Source organism: Scomber scombrus, chromosome 20, assembly GCF_963691925.1.
Source record: "Scomber scombrus chromosome 20, fScoSco1.1, whole genome shotgun sequence".
Lineage (NCBI taxonomy): Eukaryota > Metazoa > Chordata > Actinopteri > Scombriformes > Scombridae > Scomber > Scomber scombrus.
In genome coordinates, this window is record NC_084989.1 from 23,385,800 (window position 1) to 23,404,503 (window position 18,704).

Below are 18,704 nucleotides of genomic sequence, written 5' to 3' on the forward strand. Positions count from 1 at the left end.
AGAGGATGCCGGTAGGTGTGAGACAGCTGAAGCCTTTTACATGTGCAGGACGTCGAGCGTTTAATGGACGTCCTGTGAATAAAGGTCATAAAGGTCAGGAGGCAGACGGTTCAAAGCATAGATTAAAAAAAAGATATATATAAATATATATATATACTGTAAGAATTTTTCGTTATGATGATATCTTACTCATCATTTTAGAGAAAGACAAAAAAATAATGTTCACTTATTAAAGCTTAGCTGTCTTTCTACAGAATAGAGAACATAGCTATAAGGATTTCTAAAAAGAAAAAACTCAACAAACAAACAAATGAACAATGTTTTTATTGTGGTATTATTTGTATTTGTATTTCAATTTTTGTACGTATCAAGACTGAACGTGTGTGCGGCTGTCAGAGTGTGTGTGTGTGTGTGTGTGTGTGTGTAGGCGGGCAGGTGTGAGCACAGGTGTGTGACATGCATGTGAGTGTATGTTTTCACCTTGTCTGAATCACTGGAATCAGTCAGAAAAAAGAAAAAAAAAAAAGACGACCTCAAAATCTGGTAACACGCATCTGTGATGTTGGAAAATTCTACAATAAATGTCGGCTCCTTGTACAGCAACACGACCCGCTCTCATGTCTTTATTCACTTTCACACTTCATGACAGATTATTTGGTTTCTTTATATCTGATTACATTTATTTGACAGCTTTAGTTACTTTTCAGATGAAGATTTGACACATTGGAAAATATAACAAGCTTTTAAAATACAACACATTTTTAACCCTCCTGTTGTCCTCGAGTCAGGGAAGGAAGGGAGGAAGAAGGAAGGAAGGAAAGGAGGTAGTCAGGTAGGGAGGAAGGAAGGAAGGCAGGGAGGAAAGAAGGAAGGGAGGAAAGAGGAAGGAAAGAAAGAGAAGGAGGGAGGGAGGAAGGAAGGAAAAGAGGAAGGAAGGAAAGAAGGACAGCAAAAAAGGAAGGAAGGGAGGAAAAGGGGAAGGAAAGAAGGAGGGAAGAAAGGGGGATGTAGGGAGGAAGGAAAGAAAGAGAGAAGGAGGGAGGGAGGAAGGAAGGAAAGAAGGAACAGTTCAAAGAGACAGGGTCAATTTGACCCGGGAGTACGACACAAAGGTTAAAGATGAACCAAAAAGCAGTGTGTAGTCGGCTCACATTTCAGATGTCTATGAGTTGTTAACAGCTCCACCAAATAGTGATTTTTCCCTCTAAACTTCTTACATGGTTTCATTTCAATAAATGTTCAAATGATCCAATATTTCAGCAAAAATCAAAGATTAGAGAAAAAGTCTAAAAACTGAAAACACATTTGTGAATCAGACAACCCTAGGTTGGGAACCACTGGACTAAACTAGCTAACTTTACTGTAATACTGCATACTACATCACTCATAATACTGCAGTACTTTTACTGTAATACTGCATACTACATCAGTCATAATACTGCAGTACTTTTACTGTAATACTGCATACTACATCACTCATAATACTGCAGTACTTTTACTGTAATACTGCAGTACTTTTACTGTAATACTGCATACTACATCACTCATAATACTGCAGTACTTTTACTGTAATACTGCATACTACATCGCTCATAATACTGCAGTACTTTACTGTAATACTGCATACTACATCGCTCATAATACTGCAGTACTTTTACTGTAATACTGCATACTACATCAGTCATAATACTGCAGTACTTTTACTGTAATACTGCATACTACATCGCTCATAATACTGCAGTACTTTTACTGTAATACTGCATACTACATCATTCATAATACTGAAGTACTTTTACTATAGTAGGATTTTTCATGCAGGACTTTTACTTGTAATGGAGTATTTTTACTTTGCTGTTTTGGTACTTTTACTGAAGTAAAGGATCTGAGTACTTCATCCTCTACTGCATCAAGGTACGTGTACTCCACTGGAGTATTTTCATTTAATTCAACTTCTACATTTTACATCAGGGTGTTATAAGTCTTGTGTGTCCAGCAATTAAACTTCTGACATGAAATATATTTGCATATTAATAGATTCTTTAATTTATAATGAGAGAGAAGGACCAGACGTGACTTTAAGGATTATAATGTGGTAATAAAAAACCAGATCAGACACAATATTGTTCCAAGCACAGTATTTTAAGACTCACTACACGTCTCCATATAATCAGATTTTCAATGAGCACAGAGTAACTTTCTACCTTCAGCAGATGAATGCAGCTTTCTGTTCCTTTTATAACTCTGCACGGTGAAGTAGGCAACGTAAGCCCCATGTCTTTTGCTCATATGGGGTCGAAGTGGCATCAGAATGGAGCTTAAATGGGGCCCATTCAGCCAGCTCACATGTGGGGCCCATGCTACTGAAACAATATGGGGGCCTACACACTTTGCCCTGTTCAAGCCCACTCAGCTAGCTTGCATTTAACCCATGTGGGGCCCACGTGGACATGCTGCCTGGGGGCAAGAGATAATAGGTTAACAGGCTACAATGCACTGTGGTTAGTAGAATCTGCTGCTCCCTCACATGGACTATCTGTCTCACTACTTTGTAAATATATTTAAATATCTCATTTGCCTTGTTGCCTTACTGTTAGTACTTGAAGCTCTAAGGAGTTTTTTATTGGTTAGCAGTTTTTTTTTATATGGTTTTTGCTTATTAGTTGCACTATTGTTGTTGTTTCATTGTTGTCTACCTCACCATGAGTCAGAGAGAAACATCATTTCAGTCCTCTATATTTCCTGTACATGTAGTTAGAACTGACAATAAAGTGACTTTGACTTTGTATCAATGAGCGTGTGGGAAAAATGATCAAGTAAAATGAATTTCAGACCCTGTGGGTACTAATCCAGCTTTGTGTAAACCAATCCCTAAATATTGGATTTTCAATCTTCAGCAGATGAATGTAAACAAAAACAATAACAACAGCCGTCTGGTGTCAAACTCTGCATATGACTCATTCAGCACAGAGAAGCAGAACATTCAGCACGACTGTAGAAAACAAAAAGAAAAACACATTTTTGAGAGGAGGGGGATTGTAAATGGGTCAATGACATGATGAAACCCAGTGTCATTCGGTGTAACCAGTATTTCTTCATAAAAATCTGTTTTATATATACAGGAAAATAAATGTGAACTAAAAATGTGGAATAAATATAATCCATGTCTGCAATGCAACTTTGTTTGTTTGTTTTTTGTTTACAAATTTTACAGTTAATCAAAACTTATTTAGAATTTATTTTTGTCTTTAGGATACATCCTGATCAATAATGACACAATGTTTTAAAGTTTAAATGTAGAAATACTCCAAAAAAATGTCCTTTTCATTTGATGTTTTTAAATGTTTTTAAAATATAAGTACACTTAAATACACTGTAGGTGGATAAAATATGTAATATTTATCATTCTTTTGTGGTTACACCATTTGACATTTTCAGGAGCATTCAGTCTTACTTTTGGTTTTAAAAAAATGGTGCAAATGTCATTTCATTTCATTCATTTTAACAAACCTGATGCTGCTTTTAAACTATTTCTAAAGACATATTTTTGAATTGCTCATCTTGCCAAACCTTATTTCTCACTGACCCATAAAAGTAGCACTAAAGGAAAAACTATATTGTACACAAGGATAATACAACTGCATATAGTATTAATAAAAGGGGGAGGGGGGTGTTTTGAATTGCTCATCTTGCCAACCCTTATTTGCCAATAACCCTTATTTATAAAATAAATCTGTGCTCTGTGTTTGGGCCTTACAGACTGTCCTGGGTGGTTGGTGCTGCACCGTATTAGGGAACCACAGCTCTACTAACGGGTTGCCATGTTTGGCTCAGACCTGGCATCCCTTTCTACCGGGCGTCCACCGGAACACGTGAACCGTCCCCCCCCTTTTACCCCCCCTCCCTCCTCCCTTCTTCCTCTACGGATGCTGCAGTAAAGTTGGCCGCGCATGCGCACTCTCGGTCCTCTTTTTCTTGGAAGGTAAGTGTGGCATGGCGCGTGTTTCTGCCTTGGGGGGATAAACGGAGCACTTTAACGGTTTAATAACTCATCTTTTCACACAGATTCAGGTACATAACTACTACTACTAGTGTTTTCGAGAAGCTGTGGTACATTTTTCTCTCGTGGCGGGTGTAGACGGGGTTGGCAGGGGCCGGGTATGTTAGCGGCCGGCTCGAATCATAAAGAAAATGCGGGGATGTGAGGCCTTCGAGTTGTTCTCCATTTATCATCGATAATGTCTTAGTTAGATGTCATCCGGTGGTTTTAAACAACCCCGGTAACGACTGTGTATATGTTAATGAAGCACCGAGCCGGTGAGAGTCAATCTTCCCCCTTATTTTTTGGGACGGAGCTGAATGGAGGGTTAGTTAGCCGCCGTTAGCTTAGCATGAAACAGCTAAAGCCAAGCGGATAACGGTCCTCGCCCTTTGTGCGCTCTGTTCTATAACCGAGTATTTACGGTAAAAAAAAATGTATGCGCCGCTCAGCTATATATCCGAGTATTTACGGTACCTATCTTTTAATTCCAATGTTGTTAATCGGTAATGTTCGGGTGTTTCCGATATGTTGTAAACTACAGGCCGGCTAACTTGTTCTACTTGCATCTTTTTTTATAATAATAATACTTTAAAAAATTAGATTTCCACTACATGATTAAAGTGGCAATTTGAGTAGTATTTGAGGTGTTGTGTTTAATAGTTAATGCTGGTTAATGTGGATGTTAAATGTGTGTTAGATGCTTTGATAAAAGGAAAAGAAAGCGGAGAGCAAAGCCTCGTGTTGAGCTACGTAACTTTAGCGTGAGAGCGTCCACGCTGCGACGACGTCAGATTTTTTCTCTCCTTTCTTTCTGTGTCTCTAAAACCCCCCCAAATATTTTAGTGTTCAGGAGAGAGTTTAATTTAATCAGGAGTTAATATGATTGAGGATGAGGATGCCACTTTTCTTCTCCACACACTAGATCTCGCGTTAGTCTTTAAAAAACACAACAGCAGCTCTTTTTTTTTTTTGGCTCCAGAAAAGCTGCAAAAACGTCCCGAGAGAGAGAAGTTTATGACAAGGCCTTAAAATTCCTGTTTAACCCAACAAAATGCAGGCAAATCAAAACATGTAGAATACAGTAGTTTCCACCTGTTAAACTTAACAAAAGTTGCATTTTTAACTATTTCATTGTCTGTTTATTATCTGTATTTGATCATCTGGAACAACAGACTCATGAGACCTAAACTAACTTTATGACTCCTAGTAGTCTGTCAGAAGAGCTAAAAAACTTTAAAAACTAAGTAAAAATAACTAATTGAACAGCTTGGCACTGTAGTTTTTTGCAAATAGGTGAATAATGCTTTTGTTTGGGCTGTTTTTCCATATGACAGAAATCTGTGACGAGGCCTCAAATTCCTGTTTCACCCGACAAAATGCAGGAAAATTAAAACATGTAGAATAGTTTAGTTTTCTAACTGTTAAACTTAACACAAGTTGCATTTTTAAGTAGTTAAAGATCTGGAACAACTTGTCCTATCTGACCTAAACTAACATTATGTCTCCTGTAGTCTGTCTGTGTACAGCTTCATTTTATAAATAAGGCTAAATGACTCCTCTAGTTTGTTAGTAGAGCTAATAAACTAAGAAATCAGGCCAAAATAACTTCTGTAACAGCCTGGCACTGTGGTTTTTTGGCAAACTAGTGAATAATGCTTTTGTTTGGGACTGTTTTTCAGTGGGGTCCTCAAGTCACAAGTCTGACAGGGCCTCAAATTCCAGTTCAACCCGGTAAAGTGAAGGCAAATTAAAACATGTAGAGTAGTCTTGTTACAGCATTAAAGTTTCCGCTTGTTAGATGTAACATAAGTTGTATTTTTAACTAGTTTGAAGATACGTTTAGCTGATCATCTGGAACAGCTAGTCCCATGAGACCCAAGCAAACATTATGACTCCTCTAGTCTGTCAGTAGAGATAAAATAACTTCTTAAACAGCTTGGCACTCTTAGTTTCTTTTTGTCTGTGACTGTTTTTCACTGGGGTCCCTGAGAGAGAGAGAGGTTGGTGACAGGGCCTCAAATCCCAGTTTAACTTAGTATAAATGTATAAAAGGTAAAAGTCTCCACCTGTTGAACTTAAGAGGTTTAGTTTGTGAATCGTCACACATCCTTTTACTCATTTTACAATTCACACTCATTTTTAACTAGTTGAAGACACGTTTTGATCATGACAACTATGCAAACAACTTAATGTCAAAGTAAAGAATAAGGCTGGGCATATTCTGGAAGAACAAGTCCCATGAGACCTAAAGAAACTCTACAACTCCTCCAGTCTGTTGCCTGTAGAGCTTTAAACCCTTTTTTTTAAATAAGGCAAATCAACTAACATAACTTCTTTAAACAGCTTGGCACTGTAGTTACTTCTGCAAATTAGTGAGTAATGCTTTTGTTTGGGGCTGTTTTTTTAGTGGGGGCCCCAGAAAGGATGAAAAGGTCGGTGACACGGCCTCAAATTCCAGATTAACTCAGTATAATGTTAATGTTAAATAGTCTTGTTACACCATTAAAAGTTTCCACCTGTTAAACCTTATAAAAGTCATCAAATGGGAAGGTTTAGTCTTTAGTTGGTGTTTCCTCACCAGCTTGGCACATAATGACATCATTGTTTATTTGGGACTGTTTTCAGTGGCGGATTAATACACAGTTGATGCCTTTAGTGAGTATTTAAGGCAGCAGGACAGTGAATGTAGGATTTAAACTAAAATACCCTTAAAGATCATAATAGTGACATTTAGTGTTAATCAGATGAATTCTTACCTGTTTAATCTTTTAAACTGTTGCTCATATGTTCAGGTTAATGTCCAGTTATCAAGTCTGCTGCCTTTTTTCTCTTCTTTTTTTTTTTAAAGATAAACTACGAGATAAGGAGCACATGCTGCTGTACGCTGACCAGCTGCTGCCCTTTTCATTCCTTTAACATCTGACTACTTCGCTTTTCTCTTAAAACGTTGACTGCTATTTTTAGATCAATGAAGAACCGTCGACGTCTGCATCGCGCTGCATCAAAGAATCAATATTTTTGTGCCTATCGGAGGGAAAAAGCAGCTCTATTAGTGGACGTACATTGACTACATTGCAGTCTAACAGCTGATGTGCTCTCACTCAGTAATGGGTCACTTTCAAAGAACTGTTGTCCCCATTAGAGATCAGAAGATGGGACGACAACGTTTCCCATTAACTGATTAATCTGGAGAATCAGTCTTATCATCAACCCGCCTGCTGTAATGCTCCTTCTGACTGTGGCAGATTGCGATGGGTCACATTGTGCCCCCCCCCTCTTTGTGACTTTTTAAGGCGGTTTTCATGATTTTAAAGTCTTCTTCCTCGTCAGACAGCTGCGTACTCGTTCATTAACTATACTAATTAAACCACTACTAAATTAATAATATCCACAGCTCTCGGATTCTTCTTAATGTCATAAATTCAACTAAAATTAGACCCTTTTAATCCTTTTAAACAATGACATAATACTGCTGCCCTGCTTTTATCTTCACTAAGAAGTTATCACTTTTAAACATTAAGTGTTAATATATCTACCAGATAAAACCTGAACTGTGTGAAAGATGCAAGTTACATTCAGATATCCGTAAAGTGTTTGAGCTTTAATCAAAGTGCAGCTAATTAATCATCTTCAGTGTTTTTTTTTGAATGCTTATTGATCTGTGGTTGTCTTGTCCGCAGCACCCCTGACCCATCGCACCATGGCAGATCCCGATCTTGACTTCACGACCGGAGAGTCTGGCGCCTCCGCCACCTACCCCATGCAGTGCTCTGCTCTGCGTAAGAACGGATACGTGGTGCTGAAGGGACGCCCCTGCAAAATCGTTGAGATGTCCACCTCCAAGACCGGCAAACACGGACATGCTAAGGTAGATTTTTTAAATAAGACTGTGTCCTTAGAGCGGGGTGATATAGCCCCCCCCCCCCCCCCTCCCCTCCTGTTAAAGTACGCAGCTGTAAGTCTTAAATGGATTTTGGAAAGTAGAAACTTGTCAGTGATGTGCCTCATTGCCAGAGACCCGAGGCTCAGCCGAGGCCTTCAGGAGCTCAGGTTTCACACGAGTCTGATCCAAGCTGCCTCAAGTTGCAGCTTCAGTAGCGTGGTCTCCTTATCTTTAACACCAAGGTGCCCCAGGCCACCTCTCCACCCCTACCTCTACATGTGTGTGCTGGACTTTGCCCTCTGTGGGAATTACACAGAAATAGACAAATAAAAAGATATACTTCACCTATTTATTAGACCTCTGATTTATGAGCTTTTTTAATTTCGCCATCAAATCTATAATTCCCCTCATACATCAGTTAACAATTTTAAGTCTTTCCTCTTCCTCCCGGTTTTCCTGCACACCCTATTTAAGCAGGAAGTAAATCTAAATGTGGAACAAACATCTTTAACCTGCCACAGCTGGAGTAAATTATCACTCTGACCTCCTTCTGTCTGCAGTGAGGTCACCAGGTTAATTTATATGCAGTGAGCCGCACAGCTTAACCTTTTATTCTGAATTTTTAAACCAGATTTCTTTACTAATTTCTCCTTTTTAACTTTTTATGACCATGAATTAAATCCTATGTTTGTGTTTTTCCAGGTTAACATGGTTGGCATCGACATCTTCACCAACAAGAAGTATGAAGATATGTGCCCCTCCACCCACAACATGGATGTTCCCTCCATTAAGAGGATAGACTACCAGGTATTATAATACGCCTGCAGGCCCACCCAACAAAAAACAACCAGCCAAACATCTCTGGAACATTTCTATCACTCAAGTGCGACCGCAGAGAGTAACTCATTAGAGAGGAGACGACTGACTGCTGGGCCGACACAGGAAGCCGTAACTAAAGAGATCGGCCCCGGTGTGTGTGTGTGTGTGTGTGTGTTTAGATGGTTGCAGGAAGGTTTCTGGAAAAAGTGTCTCGAGTGTTTGAGGCTCCCACCTAACAACAAGGAACACAAAGATTGAGTCACTGTTGCTTTTAAAAGAAAACATACAAAACCAAGAGTCCACGTAGAAGTTTGTTATAAAGTTAACATTTGATTTTCTAATAATTTAGTGTGTTTAAAAGTTAAATTTGATCTAAACTGCAGGAAAAAAAGCACATTTTTCACTCTTATTTTGGCTTGGAGACAAAAAAGCTTCAGATTACATAACCTGACACACATTTCTCTGCTAATTGGTGTCATTTAATCAACATTTAACCCCCATTACAAGCAGATCATTGACATCACATTGCTTACATACATGCATAATGAGTTACGCAACCACCTGATGGCTCAGCTGGCTTCTTATAGTTAATGTTAAAGCTCAGAAATGAGTCGTGCTTGTCTGGATTTCACCACTGATTAATAATTAAGCACCTAAAACACACAATAACAAACATCCCTTACATGCAGAGATGTTATTGTGTTGTTAAAATGAATGAATGTAAAAAGGGAAAAGCTTTTCTTAATACTGTACTAATGTTTTTCTCGAACTCTGTTTTAACTTTGTGCTGCAGAGACGAGACTGAAAATCCTTTTTACTCTAAAACAAAACCACATAAACACGGCTTCAGATTACCCAAAAGACACCACAAACTTTTTATAAAGATAGTAATTACGGCAGCGTTGTTGTTCTGGGTTGAATGATGATGAGGAGGATGATGATGATGATGATGTGTTTCACTTTCTCCTCGTTTGAGGCCCAGAAAGCTTTTAGCAGATTAACTCAGGTCAGGATTATAAAAGCAGGTGTTTTAAATCTCAGGTCTGTCTGCTGTTGTAATGCTCTAGAAGTCCTGAGATGGTTTATGGGTCGTATACGGCTCATTATGTCGTACCTGCAAAGTTGAGTCAGTCGGTATCCGCTGTCCTAGATTTTCTGTTAAGCCAGTCGGACACTAAGCCGGCCGGCCGCTCGCTGCTGCCGTCACATTACAGCTGAATGTTTGTTCAACTGGGAACAAAAAGACAAGATTTTTATTGTTTTCTATTCAGCTGACATGAGAAGAAATAGACAAAGATCATAAGAAATAAAACAGAAGCAAAATAACTCAATCAGTCAGCAGATTGATTAACTTTCTCTAACAGGTGTTACTTCTCTTTTGTGTCCACATGAACTCAGACTAACTTGTAAACACCATTTTCTGCCTAATTAATCTGATAAAGGTTTTAATTCAAGTAAAAACAATGAAATAAGTAGTTTAACAGGTCAGATTTCAGGCTAAGATTTAACCGACTACAAACTCAAACACTTAAACTCTGAGGATAAATAATAGTCTCACAGTCCTCTCTTCTTATAAATGTTAATATCTTTCTCCTTTTTTCTTTTTTTTCTCCTCCCCTCTTCAGTTAGTTAACATCGCTGAGAGCTACATGTCCTTGATGAGCGACAACGGAGACATCAGGGAGGACCTGCGTGTTCCCGAAAACGACATCGGCAGGGAAATCGAGTCAAAGTTTGAAGCCGGTGATGAATTCATGGTAAGTTTACTTAATATAGAGCTTTGACTTTATTTTTATTATTATGGAGAGATTGAGAGATACACACAGCAGCAGGGTGTTTCATAGTGATCGACACATTAGTCCCTTACTGTCGGGTCCCACATCTTATCAAACATGTCTCCCTAGTCTTCATTATAAAGTCTCAGCCTCTCCAGGTGAAGCATATTTACCATTTCTCTCAATGTCCGACCTCCATGCCCGGAGGATTAACTTCTCCTCAATCACACTTCCAAATAGGATAACCTTTTATTCCTCATAGTTATTGGCGGAAGACAAAGGGGGTAGATGGATCAGGCTCCCAATATTTCCCCTAAGCCATAGAGAAGCAATGAAAAATACTTCTCCAGTATGTTTACAGTCTGCTGCATAGCCAAAACAAATGTTGAGTTACCAGTCGTTGACTTTACACATGTTGCAAATGGGTCTCTAGAATAATAGAGCCTATGTAATGTCTTAAACTGTATAAGGCAATGCATAACATTCACAGAGCAATCATGTATATTTTTTAAACATGCATTCAGCTCATCGGTCCATGCCCGTCTGAGACTCGCTGTGTTCAATGAAATATTGTTGTGCAGGATCCGGTAAAAGAAGGAAATGAGCCGAAACAGCCCCTTTAGCAGCAGCGTCACAGTAGTTTGCCTCATGTTACCTCAAGTTGGGTAAATGCATCCTGACGTTATTTCGAATTTGAAAGAATCGGAAAAGGGCAGATTTAGGAATGTCATATTTAGCAAAAACGCTGTTAATGTATAAATCACCTAAGTTGTAAATGCCTTTCAACACTATCAGTCAGACCTGGTTAAAAAAGGTTGGTTTTCACATATTGAGGTGTCCAAGTAGGTTGTTGGAGCCTCGATGTGATGTTTTATCTGCTTCCAGACTCTTATTATTAAAACATGCCTTTTTAACAGCAGTGGGACTGTTAAGAGCAGATAATGATGAATGGGCCTTTCTTCCACCATGTGAGAATAGATAATTGGTGCAGCCAAATAATACAACTTAAAATTCGGTAAAGCAAAACCTTCCATATCCTTTGGTTATGATAGGTGTTTCATAGCTCCAAATGAAAGTTATAATAATCAAGTCTAACTGTTTGAAGTATGATTGCGCAATAAGCCAATACGATCAGCTTGATTGCATTCATCTTCCCGACTGTGGATATTAGGAGAGTTTTCCAAAATATTCAATATTGGTTTTAGCTTTGCCAGTTTAATCAGAGATTTGGGTTTTTTGGTGACAGTCGCTCCTAAATATGTAAAAGCTTTGCAGGATTTCTTAAATGGAAATATGCCTCTTCAACTGCTGCGGAGACGAACTGGAAGATTTTTAAATGATTCACCAAAATATTTGACATTTTTTGGCAGCAATGATATAAACACTCTTGAGAAGAAGTCTGCCTCTTTCTTCTTCTTCTTCTTCTTTTAATTAAACACACTTAACTGAAAGCAGCAGATGATTTAACTGTTTATATTCTCTCATAATTAGTCTCTACATCAATTCACATTCATAAAGCCAGCATCAAGTCATTAATTCATGTTTGATTTCTTATCTTCAATCACTAATTTATAGAATATCATGAATATTTGTATTAAACACGGGTCAAATTTATACATTTTACATCTATAAAAATGTATGAGCTGCACAAGAATTTAAAAAATAAGCATTTTATTTACATTTTTAATACTGTCCAGCTACAATAAATATGTATACAGTGATTTTACAGCTCTGAAATGTAAAAAAAAAAAAAAGGGTTAAATTTGACCCCTTAACAGCATGTCAGGGGTTAAAGACTCGTATATATTTGAGCAGCTCGTGTAAAGTTTCAGATGATTGACTCGAGCATGTTCTGAATGTGCTCTCTCTCTCTCTCAGGTCACCGTGATTTCTGCCATGGGGGAGGAATGTGCTGTCGCTACCAAGGTCCTGGCCAGCAAATAAGGGAGACGGACTTTGCTGCCGCGGGGCAACAAGCACCACCCACAACCAGTCTCTTTGCATTCTCATTGGTTCTGTCACCAAAGCGTCGGCCTTCACAGACAACCTCAAATCATTCTGTTGTGATTTTTCTCTCCATCATCATCATCATCATTGATCTTTATAATTATTTTCTCCCCCCTCTCTTACGTTTCTCTCCTCCATATTTGCTGTTTTGGGAATGTTCCTCTGCAGCTCGCTGCATGATGGTCCTCTGCCTGATCATTGAGGTTTTGTTTGGTAAACAAATCTACTTTATATAAAAACAACTTCAAAAAAAAAAGAACGATCAGTTGCTCATTCCTGCTTTTTTTTTTTTTTTTAACCTTTTTTTTTTTGTTTATTTTTCTCAAAAGTTTTTTTTTTTTTGGTTTTCGCCACTCGCATTCCTGAATGTTGAAGTAACAACGGGATTCAGCTTTTGTATGATTATTTTTTATATTCTTTAGATTTAAATATAGCAGGTCTAAAAAAATTTAAAAAAAAAGGCTTTTAGAGGGAAGGGTAAAAGAGGGGGGAAAGGGTCAAAGAGGGAGAGGGGGGGGGGGTTGTGTGTGTTTGGGTGGGAGGGGCAGTTTTTGAGTTAAAGCAGTGGGAGATGGGGAGGGTTTGCCCCCTTTAGATGCTAACACACAATAAATAAAAAATATATAAAATCTGGTTTTAGGTCGTCCCCTTCCTCTATAGCAGCCGTACCGCTTTCCAGCATGGCCTTCAGCTCTGGGTCCTGAGGTCCGTTTCTTCTCCTCCCAGTCGCTGGGATCGGTGGTGGCCATTATATATCAGAGCACTTGAGGTTCTTCTACCCCAGCATGTCGAAAAAGCTCTAAAAAAAAAAAAAAAAACAAGAAAGTGGTGGTTTTCTTTTGTTTTTTTCTTACCCCCTTTAACAGTCAGTGATTCCCCTCGTTAATAATAATAATAATGATGCCAGTCTCTCTCTCTCTGTGTAGAAGTTTGAGGGGGCGTGAGGGTCGCGTGCGCTCACACTTCTCGTCCACCGATGGGGGGGAGGAGGCGGGTGGTCGAGGGTATCGTCACCACCACCCCCCATAACCCTTACACCTTCACCCCCAATGCTGATGCCGCCGCCCAGCCATCCCCTCCCCCCCCCCCACCGCACCCCAAATAACAAAAAAATTGTGTTATTATTTTAATTTTTTTCTTGAGAGGCGTGAGTGTGTAGCGGTGTTGGCCTCCGACGAAATGTACGAGGCGGTTTGCAGTGAGGTGTGTGTTCTCCTTTTTTCTTTTTTTTCTTTTCTTTTTCTTTTTTTTTTTTTTTTTTTTTTTTCCTCTTGAGGGACTCGATCGGGTTGGGGAGGGTTGGTAGAGTCGCAAACTTTTTTGTTCACTCGAGGCCTTTGTCACCTGACTGGAGATGGCTAAAAAATAAAAACGTTGAAACAAATGGACAAAAACTGCAAACTATGTCTGTCTGGTTTTGTGTCTCTAAACTCAAAAAAAAAAAAAGTGACATAGTGCTCAAATCCTTCTTAAAAAGGTAACTCATATTCCTCTTTTAAAACATGTCATTTCGTATCAAATGAGCTTCAAACCTGCTGTGATGAATCTGCTCAACACTGAAGAAACGAGCACTGAAGCTCATGAAAGTCATTTTTAAAGCTCTGCTGCTCATTCTGCAAGTTAAAATAGTTTACAACCCTTTTAAAAGTTTTAATACACAAAGCAAAAACTCCTTTATTTGTATATTTAAGTTAAATTGAGTGTTTTTAAAAGGTAAATACTGTGAGGTGAAGTGCAGCGTTACGGGGGATTTTAAACGCTTCATTTTAAACCAAATGAAACTTAAAAGACTGAAACTATCGTGTATAAAGGAGCAGAATACCTGTCTGAAAAGTCTCAAAATCCAGCCAACCACCATCAACTCACTGATGGCATTTTTCTGCCAATATTTTATGCCGACTTTGCACGTTTTCAACCCTATAAAAACACTTTTAATCAATTTTTTTAATGAAAGCTGATACCAATAAATACATAAAGGAAAAAGTCCTGCTTCCATATATTCAGTTTAAAGAGGATTGAAAGTGCAGCGTTGGAGGATTGAAACCCTCTGTGCTCTCCAGGTCAAACTGAGTCAAAACTTTAAAGATTCAAACTATCGTCTACAAACACCTGCAAGAAAAGTCGAAGTCCAACTAACAAGGTAAACTCATACTTGTTGCATTTTTCCACCAACATTTTTTCCCGATTTTCTAAATTTTCAACCCTTTTAAAACGACTTCAATCCTTTTTTTCTGAATGCTGACACTAACAAATACACAAAGCAGAAGTCCTGCCTTCATATATTCAGTTAGAGGATCGATTCGCTCCAGTTCAAACCACTTCGAATCATATTTGAGACATTTTTCCACCAACATTTTTCAAATTTTCAACCATTATTTTTTCCTATTAAATACCTAAAGCAATTGGAGGTAAAAGAAAGTGAAGCAAATGAAGACCGTGTTGCTTTCACTGATACTCACCTCCCAAATTAAGTGGCAGTGAGAACATCCCTGGTGTAAAGGGAAGACCCTTGGGATCCTGCATCTGCTGACAAAGTAAAACAAATAAAATACCTAAAGCAAAAGTCCTGCCTTCATATGTTTACTACAGTTAAAAATTATCCACATGCTCAAGTTCAAACTCCGTCAAATACAAGTTTAAAGAGTCAAACTGTCAGAAAAGTCAAAATCAACTCACACTTGTGGCATTTTTCCACCAACATTTTATGCCGACTTTGCACATTTTCAACCCTTTCAAAAGGATTTTCTGAATGCTGAAACCAATAAATACACAAAGCAAAAGTCCTGTTTTCATATATTACGAGGGTTAAAAGTGCAGCGTTAAAGGGGATTAAAACACTACATATGCTCCACTTCAAACTGAGTCAAAACTTTGGCAATTTCACACCAAATAACTCAACTATAAAGAGTCAAACTGTGTCTATAAAAGTGAGCAAAACACCTGTCAGAAAAGTCCAAATCCATTTTATGGCGACTTTGCAAATTTTCAACCTTTTAAAAGTACTTAAATCCATTCTTTTTGCAGCGTTGGAGGATTGAAACGCTCCTTACACTCCTCTTCAAACTGAGTCAAAACTTTGTCTATTTCAAACCACATAAAACAACTTTAAAGAGTCAAACTGTAAAGTCCAAATCCAACCCACCACATCAACTCATACTTGTGGCATTTTTCCACCAACATTTTATGCCGATTTTGCACATTTTCAACCCTTTCAAAATACTTTTAATCCCTTTTTTGTGAATGCTGAGGCCAATAAATATTCACTTAAAGAGGATTAAAAGTGCAGCGATGGAGGATTGAAATGTTTCGTACCCTTCAGGTCAAACTGAGTCAAACACTTTGGTTGTTTTGAATCAAATAAAACAACTTTAAAGAGTCAAACTGTGTCTATAAAGTGAGTAAAACACCTGTCAGAAGAGTCAAAATCCAACCCACCATTAACTCATACTTGTGGCATTTTTCCACCAACATTTTATGCCGACTTTGCACATTTTCAACCCTTTTTTGTGAATGCTGATGCCAATTAATACACTCATTTATTCAGTTAAAGAGGGTTAAAAGTGCGGCGATGGAGGATTGAAATGCTCCTTATTCTCCAGGTCAAACTGAGTCAAACACTTTGGTTGTTTTCAATCAAATAAGAGTCAAACTGTGTCTATAAAGTGAGTAAAACACCTGTCAGAAGAGTCAAAGTTCAACCTACAAGGGCAACTCACACTTGTGGCGTTTTTCCACCAACATTTTATGCCGACTTTGCACATTTTCAATCCTTTAAAAAAGATTTTCTGAATGTTGAAACCAATAAATACACAAAGTAAAAGTGCAGCGTTACAGGGGAATAAAACGCTCCACTTCAAACCAAATAATACAAGCTTTAAAGAGTCAAACTGTTTCTATAAATGGAGCCGAACACCTGTCAGATAAATATCTCACACAGGAAGAAGGTCAGAGTCCAGATTATTAACAGATCAACTCTCACTGATGTCAGTTGTGACCTTTTACCGTCAAAGTTTTTATGGTTCAACTCGACTTTAAACTTGTTGGTTATTAAAAAAGCTCACGAAGTTACATAAAGAAGGGTGGGAATATTAAATAAGAGGCTTAATAAGGTGTTGTTCTCCAGTCAAGGGAGGAAGGAAAGGAGGGAAGGAGGAAAGATGGAAGGGAAGGAGGAAAGAAGGAAGGAGGGAGAAAGGAAAAGGAAGGAAGGAAGGGAGGAAGGTAATGGGGAGGAAACAAAGAGAAGGACAGAAGGAAGAAAGGAAGGGGGATGAAGGAAGGGAGGAAAGAGGGAGGAAGGAAAGAAAGATGAGGAGGGAAGAAAGGGGGATGAATGAAAGAAAGAGAGAAGGACAGATGGAAGGAAGGAAGGAAGGAAGGGTGATGAAGGAAGGGAGGAAAGAAAGGAGGGAGGAAAAGGAAGGAAGGAAGGGAGGGGGATGAAGGAAGGGAGGAAAGGGGGAGGAAGGAAAGAAAGAGAGAAGGACAGATGGAAGGAAGGAAGGGAGGAAAGGGGGAGGGAGGAAAAAAAGAGAGAAGGACAGACAAAGGAAGGAAGGAAGGAAGGGGGATGAAGGAATGGAGGAAAGAGGGAAGAAGGAAATAAAGAGAGAAGGACAGATGGAAGGAAGGAAAGGGGATGAAGGAAGGAAGGGGGATGAAGGAAAGGAGGAAAGATAAGGACAGACGGAAGGAAAGGAAGGAAGGCAGGAAAGTTCATTTGGGACATTTTGGACGGATTCTACTTATATGGGCATCAGGAGGAGCATGAGGCGCCCTCCTGAACCTGTGAACCAATCAACCTGTCAATCACGACGTAGCCACGCCCTAATGCATACCCTGCTTTATCGTCACATATAAAATCAGGGAGGCCAAAATGTCCCAAATGAACATCATACTGCATTGAAGAAGGCTTTAAACTAGCGATTGAGACCATAAACACATTTTGAAAACGTTTACTGAGGTTAGAAATCAAGTGAGAAGTTGGTGAATTCTCCATTGACTTGTATAGAGACGGAAGTCCTTTTGACACCAAAACGGTCGCCCCCTGGTGGCCTTTTGATAGAATGCAGTTTTAAGTTACTTCCGCGTTGGCATCATTTCAGGTGAATGGGGTAAAACATTGTAATAATAGATATCACCATGAAACTTTCTCAGTTGATTACTCATGTTAAGTTAAGTTAAGAAAACAATGTATTGAAAGTTTTTTGTATTTTAATGTTTAAAGCAAGATCGTCTCTATTGTAAGAGCTTAACAGCCACACTACTACTACTTTATATTGATCCAAAACATGCACCCGAACAGCATAATAAAGCCACCAGAATCCCTCTTTGTAGGCTAATACCTTAGTTGTGTGCATCACTTAACTCTCAAATGTGCATTTTAGTCCATAGAATAGATAAAAAACACTGTTTCATAAGTTAAAATGTTACGTTTACTGTCTCACAGGACTAAAGAAACAAGAGAAACAGGAACATTTTGACATTTATTACTTTAAAAAAATGATCTAATCTGTATAAATGAATTGCAAAAAAAGGAGGGAGTGCTTCTTATATATTATATTTTATGCCATATTTTAGTGTATGTGCATAAAGTAAAGATATTAAAAACAAACAGGTTAAGATCCTGCAGATTAAATGTTAAAAAAAATAAAAAAGCTCTCACAAAATGGAGCCGCTGCAGTTAAAAATGTGCTGCACCATCTTTTGTTGCATGTGCGTGTGTGTGCGTGTGTGTGTGTGTGTGTGTGTGTGTGCATGCTCTCCACACACACATAGTTTACAGTTTACAGACACACCCTGCCTGAATTTCTCCAGCGCCGATGTGAAGATGAATCACTCACTTGTGCATATCTGAACACTGAGCCACGACTGGCACCACAATGGAAAGAAGGATGAATGTTTGCTTTTTTTCTTTCTCTCTCTCTCTCTCTCTCTCTCTCCTCTCTCTCTCTCTCTCCTCTCTCTCTCTCTCTCTCTCTCTCTCTCTCTGTCTCTCTCTCTCTCTCTCTTTCTCTCTCTCTCTCTCTCTCACTCTCTCTCTTTCTCTCTCTCTCTCTCTCTATCTCTCTGTCTCTCCCTCTCTCTCTCTCTCTCTCCTGTCTCTCTCTCTCCTCTCTCTCTCTCTCTCCTCTCTCTCTCTCTCTCTCTCTCTCTCTCCTCTCTCTCTTTCTCTCTCTCT

At 38.8% G+C, this 18,704-nt stretch overlaps 1 protein-coding gene across 2 annotated transcripts; it reads left to right on the forward strand.

The window, feature by feature from the left end:
* Nucleotides 1-3,921: 3,921 nt before the first annotated feature.
* eif5a (eukaryotic translation initiation factor 5A) lies at nucleotides 3,922-13,924 on the forward strand. Of its 2 annotated transcripts, none has more exons than XM_062441330.1 (5): nucleotides 3,922-3,979; nucleotides 7,720-7,907; nucleotides 8,625-8,729; nucleotides 10,367-10,498; nucleotides 12,395-13,924. In XM_062441330.1, the coding sequence occupies exons 2-5, from the start codon at nucleotides 7,740-7,742 to the stop codon at nucleotides 12,458-12,460; spliced, it is 471 nt and encodes a 156-aa protein (XP_062297314.1). In that variant the 5' UTR covers nucleotides 3,922-3,979; nucleotides 7,720-7,739; the 3' UTR covers nucleotides 12,461-13,924. The 2 variants fall into 2 exon arrangements, with proteins under 2 accessions (XP_062297314.1, XP_062297315.1); XM_062441331.1 differs by lacking the exon at nucleotides 3,922-3,979 and adding an exon at nucleotides 4,044-4,068.
* Nucleotides 13,925-18,704: the final 4,780 nt, after the last annotated feature.

Excerpts from the sequence above, each read along its gene's own strand:
- eif5a (XM_062441330.1), top strand. The coding sequence starts at position 7,740 with ATGGCAGATCCCGATCTTGACTTCACGACCGGAGAGTCTGGCGCCTCC. Across the intron at positions 7,908-8,624 it reads GCAAACACGGACATGCTAAG|GTTAACATGGTTGGCATCGA; the intron begins GTAGATTTTTTA and ends GTGTTTTTCCAG. Across the intron at positions 10,499-12,394 it reads AAGCCGGTGATGAATTCATG|GTCACCGTGATTTCTGCCAT; the intron begins GTAAGTTTACTT and ends TCTCTCTCTCAG.